This window comes from Vollenhovia emeryi, unplaced genomic scaffold (assembly GCF_000949405.1).
Source record: "Vollenhovia emeryi isolate VEMERY1.0 unplaced genomic scaffold, V.emery_V1.0 DF939133.1, whole genome shotgun sequence".
NCBI lineage: Eukaryota > Metazoa > Arthropoda > Insecta > Hymenoptera > Formicidae > Vollenhovia > Vollenhovia emeryi.
The window spans coordinates 1,764,213-1,776,437 of record NW_011967233.1 but is presented as its reverse complement, the minus strand read 5'-3'; the positions used below and the strand labels follow the sequence as shown (position 1 = coordinate 1,776,437).

The window sequence follows — 12,225 nt, the reverse complement described above, 5'->3', positions numbered from 1 at the left end:
CTCTCTCGTAACAGCAAGCGCTAGTCCGTCCGTTCAGGTAATTAATGATCGCTAATTACCGGACATCTGGTGCTGGAAGGGATCCTTATTTACGACAGGAAGATAGACGTCCATCTAGAGAAAGAAACGAAAAAGGAAATCATACGAAATCGCTAACGAGCTCTATTGTGGGGCACGTGCCGCTGTCCGCCTACGTTTCTTGAAATGTGACGGATTCTTTTTTCCCTTTTTTTCCCGATCTTGCCAATTTAACGGAAGGAGGGAACTCGATCAAAACCTCCGTGTATTGTCCATTTGTTCGTTACCCTGTCTCTTTCCGGGAATCGTTTTCGACAACTCGCTCAATCTTCGTCTTTCATATCGAACCTCGACACGTGCCTGCAACATCGCATCTAGAAAGGCACCCTGAAACTTTCTGAAACTTCAGCTCTAACGTCCCGTTATCTTGTTAGTATAATAGAATTGTGAAACACAGGGATGGTTTTCCCATCCTATACGTACACTTTATATATTTTTTTAACATTGGGTTATTTTCTATGTTTTTGTACACGGAAAAAATGCTGTTGAATTAAACAAAATCAAGTTGCTTGAATTAAACGATAATGTCACGGGCTGCCGCAAATATAAATAATTTACTCAATTGTATTCGCTATGGATTTTAATTTTAAGCATTGAACTAAATATTCAGATTATCAAGAATCTGATGTTTTCCATTTACTCATGTTGTTTTGACGATTTTATTTCAATTACACTGGTCTTGTTGATGCAACATCATGCTTTTTTCCGTGTATGTTTTCTATAGTCCCTCAAACGGAAAGAAAATTCCGTTCTCTCGTTTATTTTGTCCAGGCATCTAGTTACGTTACCTGCTCGTTATCCTCAAGATCTTGTATCTCAGATCCCTCGCGTGTCCTTCGACTTTTCGATGGTCAACAACCACACTGATTTCATTAAATTTAATTAAACGTTTTTTAAACAATGCATTACAACATGAGTTAAAAGTCTTTAAGTTGGGACCCCCTGGGACATTCTCTTAAGGAGACAACCTCCACACTCCCTTACTAGAGTAACCCTTCGAAATGACTGAACACGTGCTTCGTGGTTTTTGTAATTACGAACAGTTTCCGAAACATAGGGGATGGGAATAGACTTTATAGATACGCTGTATCTGTGTACATATGTGCACATAGAGCATAGTCGTTCTAAACGTTTGCAAATAAACGTTATATATTTCAATATATCGCATGCTGCGGACAAAACATGGTAGCGACAGCTGCTGGTTGTCATGTGTGTAACGCTATATTAATTTGCGTTCGTCCGGTCGTTTCGTCAGCGAAAGGAAGGAACCGAGGAACAACTGGACAAAGGACAGACGCGACGTGAGTAATTAGAGCGAAATTACGGAGGAGCGTCTACGCGCAGTGAGGCATTCTCACGGTATCAAAAAGACATTTTGCAATAGACGCACAAATACACGGTGTCGCGCGACTCGCACGGTCCCCCGAGAGGGAGAAAGTAACCGGCTACGTCGAGGACGGTGTGATGACAAAACCGAAAAATAACGAAGACGCCGCGACGCGTCGGAGGGAAGCGCACGCGAGTCGCTCGTATCCGGGATCCCCCGTGGTAGAGGGGAGACCGCGTCCATGGGGAAACGGAAAGATGGGGTAGCAAGTGCGTGTGCCGGTCACGCGCCCACGTGCAGAACCGGAAAATCGGCGTTTATGCACGGGATGGCCGGAAGAATGCGGTATGACATCGTGCATCGCGGTGTTGCGATTCATTCTGCTTAATCGTACTCAATCCGCACAGCTGATACGGCTTGAGGTAGTCGGAGAAACCGAATAAAATCATCTGTCTCTTCTGTCCTTTAATTTTAAATCCACATCATAGAGTATAGACCGTATCAAACCGGCGAACGACTGCAAGTATTATTTCTACACAAAAATAACAATTAGGCAATGAAAGTATAACACGGTTATTGTCGCGTGAGTCATATAGTTAACTGTATTCAATTATGATTACAGTTCGTGAAACAAATTGATAACGGTAGTAATGCACGTTTCGACTCCCAATTGAAGTCATCTTCAGCATGTTAAATATTCAAGAGTCAACTCTCACGATTTTAATTGAGCCAACCGAGGAGCGCTTTTAAATGTTTCGGTCAAAAAGCAGAGAGGAAATTTGCTTTATTTATTAGTTTGTTAGACAAACAGCATTTGATAGTGTTCACTTATATCCGTTTCAAATTATTAACGTAAAAAGTGTTAGAAGTTTTAATCTCTGCCTCTTTCTGGAATGGATTTCCATGCTTAGGATTGCGATTATTTAATCTCTCCTCTAGTGTACTGTTTTCTTAATAGAAAGTATGTAAAAAGTCATTATTAACAATACATCGCATTTAAAAGTTTTTTCTTTTTTTACGAACATTATTTTTTATTTACAATAGCTCTTTATTTACAAGATCATATTATTTCGTACAATTAATATTACAATTATTCGCATCATACAATGAATTTATATAGTTGTTTAATATACATAACCTTTCTTATTTTCGTTGAAATCTTTGACCGATTATACGACAAATTTTCGAACGCGACTTATTCAATCTTTACAATGTTCTTTCCGCTCCAGATCTTTGGCGTTTTTTACTTAAAAAAGAAACGGCTAAAGTTGATAATTGTAATCTTGACTAGATACGATAGTAATTACAAATTCACAATGACAATTCAATTTTATGATTCGTTAAAGAACAGCGTCAATTTTAAGTCCAAGTCCATTTCCGCTGACTAAGGGAAAAATAATATACAATGATAATAAGTACTTTAATTTTCTTGGAAACAGTTGAAAAATCAAATCTCAGCTTTTGCTAAAAAAGATAATAATATATATTATCTGTCTTACAAATAAACATAAAGTTTATTTTAAAAACTATCACACACACATGCAAACGTATAAGCATACGCACATTGGAGCTTCTTTTGCTACTGTCGCGCTTAGTCTTTGGATCTTTAGCTGTGTTTATCTTCTTCTTATACTAACGTACATAAAAAATACAGCGATACGCATGTTCACTATTGCATTTGCGATGCACACTCAAGTGAAGAAAGATTAGTTAACGCTACTATCGATATCGCAATTAAAAATAAAAATATATTAAAAAGATTTCAAATTAGAATATACAAAATATATATTTTATAAAATTATCAGTGTCATATACGTATTAAAATTGTAAATAATTTATTGCCATTTAAAACCATTCTTCGCACAATAGTAATAGAAACAATTGTTGGCAAAAATGCTTAATTATTCTAAGGACATTTGGTTTTATTCGGGTGTGTAATTATTTAGATGAAATTATAACATTGAGAAGGCCTTTCTGTTACTGTCTGTGCAGTTCAGTCTTTACATATAAAATGTACAACAATCACTATAATAAATATCTTGTTACGCTTTAAAAATGTACTGAAATATTATCTGTGCGTTCTGCTATTTAGTTTACATCTTAAATCATACGTCTAAGATTATACGGTAAATTAAGTTTGACTAACAATCATTCGTCCTATTTTCAATTTATTTTACTCATAATACATTAGTATTGCAGTTCCAACACTTTCATTAGGCTATAATGATTGACTTCTCAACATACTAAATTCAAGAGTTCAGAGGTTTAAGTCACTCATTAATGATTCAACTCACTTATTAATCCTTTGTTGCACATTTTTTTCTAATGAATATTATCTTGTGAAACTTGTTACTAGGGAGTTTTTGGGGTCGCTGTGTAAGAATCTGATGTAAAAAATGCAAAATTAAAATGGTGGACTCTATATGGTGGATAAAATTTAAAAATCAACCGAAATTGCATGAAACTGGTTACTCGGGGGGTTTTTGGATCACTGATTACAAATCCAATATCAAAAATTCAAAATGGCAGTTCCGATATGGCGGAGAAATTTTCAAACTTAACCGGATTCGCTTCAAACTTGTCACTTGGGAGTTTTTGGTATTAGTGATTCTCGTTTCGAATTTTGTATTTTTTTTTTACATGGAATCAGCGACCTCGAGAAACTCTAAATAGCAAGTTGAAAGTGAATCTGGTCAATTTTGATAATTTTGTCCGCTATATTGGGTCCGCCATTTAAAATTTTGTATTTTTGACATCGGATTCGTCGATCTTGAAAACCCTCAAACCATGATTTTGAAATATAAGTTATAGGACAAAATTGTATGTAAACGAATTAATTCTCTAAAAATTACATTTTTTCGGTATATATTTATTAACAACTACCCTAGTAGCACAATATAATGACGCAATATTGGGAAATAATTTAAATCTAGTATTCCCAATATTGGTCCAATATTGTAAGATGGACGCTTACTCTTATTTAACCAATATATCTATATTTAGCAATATTGGTTTAATATTGTATCAATATTAGACCAATATTCTAATGATATTGTTGAACATTGGCCGAGTGCACTTTCAATATAAATCTAATATCATATAATTATTATCGTGCAATATTTACATTTATTTCACGGCCAATATTGGCTTTGGACAATATCAGCCAATGCATTTCTAATATGACCAACATTCGACCAGTGTTTAGCCCACGCAGTGTGCTACTAGGGTAATTATTTATTTAAGATAAAGCTCTAAAAGTTGATTTATTAGTTAGAGGAACCTTTCAGCGGTCCGGCAATACTAAACATGCTAAAGGAATACGTGAAAAATTTGATTGATTGAAAAAAGAAACTTGGACGATAGGTAATGCCATCAGAGTAACACTATGCAGCAAAGGGTTAAAGCTTGAGAAAAGTAATTTCGTCGAAATCATTGAAACTGTATTTAGATGAATTCTTCTAAAAAGGAATTGCGATTAAAGGCCATTGTTACACCGCAGGATTTACCGTATCCGGTGATCAGGTGACTGCGTCTCGAAAGAAACGGTGCCAGGGCAAAGAATGAATTGTGTGCACATATACTACTTGCTTTTATCGGGATCTATCTCTTGCTGTCGTGTCTCTGTAGAAGATCGCACAGGGCGGCTATGTAGCTCTGTGCCATCTGCAGGGTCTCGAACTTGCTGAGTTTGTGATCAGTACCGAGGCTCGGCACGACCTCGCGCAGCTTGTCGAAGGCGTCGTTCAGGCCGTTCATGCGACGTCGTTCGCGCGCGTTCGCAGCGAGGCGTCGACGCTTCAGCACCGTCGGCGACGGTGGCACGTCGCGGGATCTCCGCCTGCCCTTCCGCGGACTCACAGGCGGCGTCGTCGACATTCTCTGGAAACAAAGAGAGAGAAACAAGACTGTTTAATCGGAGACGAATCCTCGTAATTGACGCGCGCTTTTAATTATTATGATCAATTATTGGCAACTGAGTTAAATATATGTTGTCTACTTTGTCAAAATTTAATTACCAGTTAAAATATTGACTAACAATTACGTAGCGTCAATATTACAGTTTCCTACTTAACAATGTAACTGCTACGTACAATATGTTTTGTACATATTACATTTGTTATTGTGGGAAATTATAATATCAATGTTATGTACCCGTTGGTGCGTTTACTGGGTAGTTTCATTCGCTCAGTCGAGCTATTAAATTAAAATTTTTAACGAGCGAGTCGATCGTATAATAGTTACCTGCGTCGAGATGATGGGCTCCCAACAATTGGTGCGAGGCTCGACAATCGTGAGGATCGGCTTGCCGTTCTCCAGGGGTTGATATCTCGGTTCCTGAGGAGGCGTCTCGTAGCAGTACGACGGCGGCTGGTAGTCGACCGAGCTTTCCTCGTACAACGTCGAGCGCGGTGATGCGGTCTGATCCATCGAATGCGGCTGCTCGTATCTGTAAAGTCACAAGGATGACGTACCCCGCAGCAAGACCCTCTCTATAAGACTTTCGGTGAGATCCTAAGCACCTTACGTTTACCTTTGCGGTGTGACGGGCGTCAGGACCCCGTAGGGTCCTCGGTCGTATCCCTCCGGGGTCTTTGTGTACTCCAACACCATGTCCTTGGCGTAATCCAACGTCTCGGCGTCTCTCCGCGGCGTGCAGAGCTCACTCTCGTGCGCACAATTGTCTCGATACGTGATCCTCGTGGGCTCGTAGCTCGGGGAGTTGTACGGCGACGGATACAGGGGGTCGTAGCTCCTCGACGAATTCGGGTATGCGGGTGTTAACATGTCGGATTGTGTGTTCTGATAATTGCAGTGATGGTTCGATAGCAGGGCCATGATCCGGATTAGGAAAGATTCCCCGCGTCACTTGGCACAACGAGAATATACCTCTATGAGTAACACGCGCGGTGCCTCATCAGAGTTGCGTTTCATAAGGTGAAGTGTAGCCGATTCTCTTTTCGGGAGGGCGAGTTTCTTGTACAAGCGAAACGTTCACATCGCTGTGACTTTCGTCAGGTCTTCTCGACGTTCACGCAGAGGAAGGAATTGGTGCACAGAGTTCGTCGGCGTTGATTCGTGTTCCATTGAGTTCGCCAGCGTGGCTAAGCGGTCCTTGGGCGATTTATTCTTACGATGCTAATACTTAATACACACCGCGTTAAACAATTCCATTGCGTCTAACTAAATATATATCCGATCTAATACTGCGAGATAAACTCTTTGTGCGTGTATCATTTGACACATCACCGACGAGAAATCAAGCTGATTGAATCCTTGCGCGAACTTCACCGATAGTGTCCCAGCTCATCGCGTTGCTTGTACCAAATGTCTTTTACGCGTGGGCGATGAGTCCAAGAGAGGATCATCGAAACCGAACTGTCAGCCGTTCGATCAGGTCGGCGGGAGGACGTCAAGGTGGACACCACAGTCCCGATCCTCGCGGTGTAAAGGCTCGAGTTTGAGTGCGCCTGGCGCGTGCCAGAGCGCCCGTCAGCAGATCAACATATGGTTCCCACCTTGTTTTCTGCCTATCCCTATGGGCGATACGTACACCTGGCAGCGGCTCATTCGGGCTCCTTCTGTATCTACCCCTCTTCTCTTTGGGTTCTTCGACATCCGCTCCGCAGGCACGCCCGCGCCGCGAGTCAATGCTACCTCCGCGACCCACCGAGAAGTGGCCGGCGGCCTGAAAGAAACGATCGCGAATGTTTCTTGCGAGGAAAGAGTTCGCTTTTATATTATAATCGGCGAGAGTCTGAAAACAAGCCTGTGGAATGAAAGTATGTAAAGTGATTGAGGTAGCAAAGCAAGATAATGTAAGACAAAATAAGATAATATGAGATGAGATAAGGCAAAGTAAAGCAGATAAGTTGAGTAGATGTTATGCATACGCGGAAAGAATTTTCTCTTAATATTTACCCCGACAATCGCGTAATCGTGGGACAATCTAGCATTGTGGAGAACCTTATGAGAGTTTTGGAGAATTTTACCATACATTTTACTAGTAATTATACTTAGTACACATTTTATTAGTAAAATGTATGATAAAATTCCAGGAAACTCTCATAAAATTCTTCGAAATGTCGCGTTGTCCCACGATTACATGATTTACAGGATAAATTTTCAGAGAAAATGCTCTCCGTGTAGGATTTTAAAGAATAGGTTTATGTAAGAAAGAAGAATGGAAGGCTGAGCGTGTATTAAGATTTTGAATTGTTAACCAAGTCGCATTGCCTGGCTGCGAGAAACGAGCAAAGATTATTATATATCTAATGTCTTATAATCACGAAGTGATAAACAAGAAATTCGAAGATTGAGTATTATTTCTATATGATATTCTCCTGATGAGAAATCGTTAATTTGATGGAAGCCAAATTTTGTCTACGCTGATTTCTTGAGCGCTGTTATGAATTAATTCGAGACTTACGCGGATAACGAGCCCATTACAATATCGCGGTAATGCTTCTGAACTTTGCGGCGCTGATCAGATGACGAACTAACCGCGGCGGCGGTGGCGGTGACGTGCGGAAATTAATTTCCAATTTCCGATTTCCCGTCTTTCTTCCTGCTTGGCGCTCGGATCATCACGACGACCGACGGCGGAACGACAGATGCTTTCACAATAGAAACCGCTCCACGTGCAATAACTGTATACGCCATATTATATCGCCGCATTCTTGTATAGGTAGTATCAAAAGAACAACGAAGACGTAACGCGACGGGAAGAGGAAACCGAGCACTTATGATCCTTGCGAGTGCGGTTTCCCGTCGTCTATAATTCGAAAGTGAGATAAAGGCGCGCAATTAGCAGTTTGAAACTCGATTGTGGAACAAAGGCTGACATTTTTTTTTCCAAATGTCGCATTTAAATTAGATGTTTCATAAATTTACTCTGATATGTGTGAATTTTGTTTTCTCATTTTAACGAAATAATAATTCCGCGCTGTTTTATAGAGAGATTAACTTCGTAGAGATTAACCTCGCAAAATCTTGATATCAATGCTTAAAAAAATCTAATATTTTCACAAATTTCATAAATTATCTGCGAGACTCATTTGCCTGGATGAATGATTTGCGTCCTCTTAGCAAAAAGTATTGAGTCAAAATATAATCCTAAAACAGTTAAATTATGTCTCATTAAAAGTGTTAAATGGTATCATCCTAACTTTCTCGAAATGATTACAGAGAGAATTTTCTTTTAAACTTTACTTTAAAAATCATGTAATCGTGGGACGACATGGCATTTTGAAGAACTTTATGAGAGTTTTTTAAATTGTTACCGTACACACATTTTACTAATAATTATACTTATTGTTAGTATACATTTTACTAGAATTAAGCTAGAATTAAGACACTCAGTTACCTTAAGTTCAGTCAGGCCTGTGCGCAATTAAGCGATAAAAATCATAGGTTGAGTCGTGATATTAAAAATGTTAAGCACTAAGATAACGTATGTGCGTTGTCTGCGAAGGCCGGGAAATGACTGTCAAAACTGTAGGTATAAAACTTCTAGGTCAACTTCGGAGAAGGAGAGAAAAATTTATAAACATATACGTAAATAACTCAAGTCAACTAGTTAATAACAGGACCGTACACAGGATTAAGATTCTCGGTGTCCTTTTTTAAATTGGTAGTATTAGTAATTTGATGTGTAACATTTCGGCGATTTCTCTCTTTCTCGTGTGTCTCTCACAATGCATGACGTCCGGTGCTGACCAATCGAAATCGTGTCCACGTGATATTCGGCGTTTGCTAATGACTGAGTGGTTGTTCTCATCTTTTTTAATATTATTGCAATGTTCTTTGACTCTAGTTTCCAGATGTCGTTTGGTCTGACCGATATAGGTTGCATCGCAGTTATTACTAAGTTACTAAGTTTATTATTACTATTTAAGTCCTACCATACAATTATGAACATCGGAAATAATCGAAGCTTAAATGATCGCGAACTATGTCAAACAGCGTCTCCAAATTTCCAAATCATAATCTGATTAATTTTTTGCTATAATCAAAATATGACTTTTGATATTCATTAGTCATGGTATCATTTTGATGCCACTTTGACTTCATCGCGACTTCTTGTTCTGTGTGAAATTTCATTTGTCAAAAGTTGAAGCAATAAGAATGCCCGTCAGCTCAACCTTAATCTTTCACGATTTTCGAGATAGCATCGTTGAAATGATTCGAACAATGTTCCACGCCAATATTGATCAGCATCGATTTATGACCGATTCAAGGACACTGTGGAGGAATCGTACGCGCCAATGAAGGTTGATGCGAATGCCGACAGAAGGAGAAGGGAGGGAAGGCAGTAAAATACAACGGTCGCGTGCTACTATACCGCTGCGGACCCCTTCGCCTTAAGACAATTAGCGATATCCATCTCCCGCGGGGTTCTCCGTTCTACCCCTCGTACGGAACGGAACGGAACGGCGGGCCCAGGCTCGGCGCGCGTGGCATTCGTCTACGAGCGTATAACGAGAGGTGCCCGCAAGGTGTCGGCTAGCCGAGGGCGGGAGATCTCGGGATAAAGACACGCGCGGCGCCGGAAGCCATCAAGAGAGATTGCGCCCGAACCGAAATTCCCGCATTTCGGTGCCCTACCGTAACGTTGAGACGCGTTAATGTTGTCAACAGTGCCGGGACTTTAAAAGACACGGGACGCTAAATCTGCGACGCGACGAGACTTTACAGTGATCCTCGGAGCAATAAAACACTTTTTCTCCGAAGTATTAAATACAAAAATGAACAGTGGTTTGACAACATATTCATAATCTTAATTATTAAAATATAAATTATTCAGACTATGTAAAATAGAAATGTGAAGATTGGTTAAACGTTAATCCAAAATTTGTGTGCTCGCGATGGAATACTGAAATTCGAGAAAATTGGATATTACTTTTATCGAAAAACGTCGTGTGGCTGTCTCTCGAGTTTTCCTCCTCGCGAATGGAATAAAAGCAAGTGACGTTGGGTGAAAGCTAATTCTATCTCTCTCGTGAAGCGATGCCGTTGATAACGGACTTTTAATAACCTTGTACTAAGAATCGCGATATAATATGGGGGGAAGGCGTAAGGTGTTGGTGACTGAAGGCGGGAGATCCAGTGATAAAGGAGTCGAGGAGACGGAAACTCGAAGGTGCACCCGGGAGGAACGACACCTTGCGCAACCGGGTGAGCAAAGTAGTTTAATCGATACCGCCGAGTGGACATTTAAACATATTCGATGTAAACAACCGCGCCTTGTTAATATCTGATTTCGATATTAACCAGAGTTGTAAACCGAACCGAACCATTGAAGTGTATCCGCTCCGAGAGAACGGATCAAAATTTCAATTATAAAATCGTTCCGATCCGGAGCGAACCATTTTTGATTATGATTTCAAACGCTCCGGTTTCGAACCGGAGCATGAAAAACCGGTTTTGGAGCGGTTTCTTTATCTAAAAAGGATTTCATTTATTTAAAAAGATTTACCACGTTTGAATCTTTGCTACATAGCTGGAAAGGTGGTAAATGTGCAAATTTCACCAGTTCGGTTCGATTTGCATTCCAAGTTCTAAATAATTTACTTCATTCATTCGGTTTTCGGGGCGGTTTTTAAACTCGAACCGGCTTAAAACCGCTCCAAAGAACGTATTTATGCTCCGGTTTACAATCTTATTCGCTCCGGTTCGGTTTACATCCCAAGTTCCAAATAATTTACTCCGTAAATTCATCCGGTTTTCGGAGCGGTTTTTAAATTCGAACCGGTTCAAAACCGCTCCAAAGAACGTATTTTTGCTCCGGTTTACAACCCTGATATTAACCCTTTCGCTGCGGAGAATTTTGGCGCAAAACGCGCACTGTGAGAGACTATCAATGCTGCGGACGGCCATACAACTTTCTCTGAGCGCAAACTCTTTATAGAAATCGTTGAAACTGTTGCTCAATTGTTTTACAATTATTAACAATATTTAGTTGCTGAGCAGTCGTTGATAAAATAAGCGTCTACTGTTCGTAACATCAGTACGGGAATTCTGTAACTTGCTATCGAGGTTTTTCGATAACGTTAACTAGGAACAACCAATGAAAATCTGCGTCCTCGCCATTGGCTGTCGCTAGTTAACGATACCGAAAAGCATCGATTGCAAGTTACAGAATTCCCGTACAGATGTGCGCTTGTAGTCGTCAATAGCGTAGGACGATCGGACTTATCGTTAGTTCGACTATAGATTTTAACAAGAATGAAAAGATTAAACTATTTAATTAAACGATTTTCAAGTTGCTTCTCTGGCTTCTCCGCGTCGCAACAACTTACTGCCCTTTCTGTTCACTTTGCAATGAATTGGCAATAGTGTGCCGAGTAAAAATAGAATACAAATGAAAAGACGTTAATACTGGCAAATGTTAAAGAGTTATATTAGCAAATATGCTCTACAGCGACATTCTTTTTATTCTGGATAAGTTTCACCGCGGTCATGATTGAACGTACCCTCGTCATATAATGATTAACTTTTCGTCAGCTCGTATTCTATTCCACATCCAATTAGAAACTCCACTCGAGGGACGGCGCGTGTGACGAGCCTATGATAGATCGACTATTGCTGTTTGCAGTTTCGAGCGGCACTCTGCTGCTCTCGGAAACGAATCCGAAACGTATCCGAGAGCCATATGCCATATGGCGTCGCAAAGCGAAATCCTTGCCGCATCCTCTAGAGTCTCTTTTATAACGCACAAACTTATAATAAATATACGTTTCAAGGCACGTTTCAGGAACATAAAATGTATGCGTTTAACATATTAACATCGAAAGAACGTAATATATTTACCTAACAATCAT

The 12,225-nt window shown here is 40.0% G+C and overlaps 1 protein-coding gene and 1 long non-coding RNA gene across 2 annotated transcripts in view; both read right to left on the bottom strand.

Annotated features, from left to right (window-relative positions):
• Positions 1-11,540, bottom strand: part of LOC105567928 — an 18,249-nt gene extending 6,709 nt beyond the window's left edge. Inside the window, exon 1 of the long non-coding RNA XR_001009407.1 lies at positions 10,676-11,540. This is a non-coding gene — a long non-coding RNA (uncharacterized LOC105567928). The remainder of the gene's footprint in view (positions 1-10,675) is intronic.
• On the bottom strand, positions 4,610-6,309 carry LOC105567927 (protein Fer3-like). The gene is made up of 3 exons (XM_012023202.1): positions 5,937-6,309; positions 5,648-5,852; positions 4,610-5,284 (listed from the first exon to the last, which is right to left on the bottom strand). The coding sequence occupies exons 1-3, from the start codon at positions 6,239-6,241 to the stop codon at positions 5,006-5,008; spliced, it is 789 nt and encodes a 262-aa protein (XP_011878592.1). The 5' UTR covers positions 6,242-6,309; the 3' UTR covers positions 4,610-5,005.
• Positions 11,541-12,225: the final 685 nt, after the last annotated feature.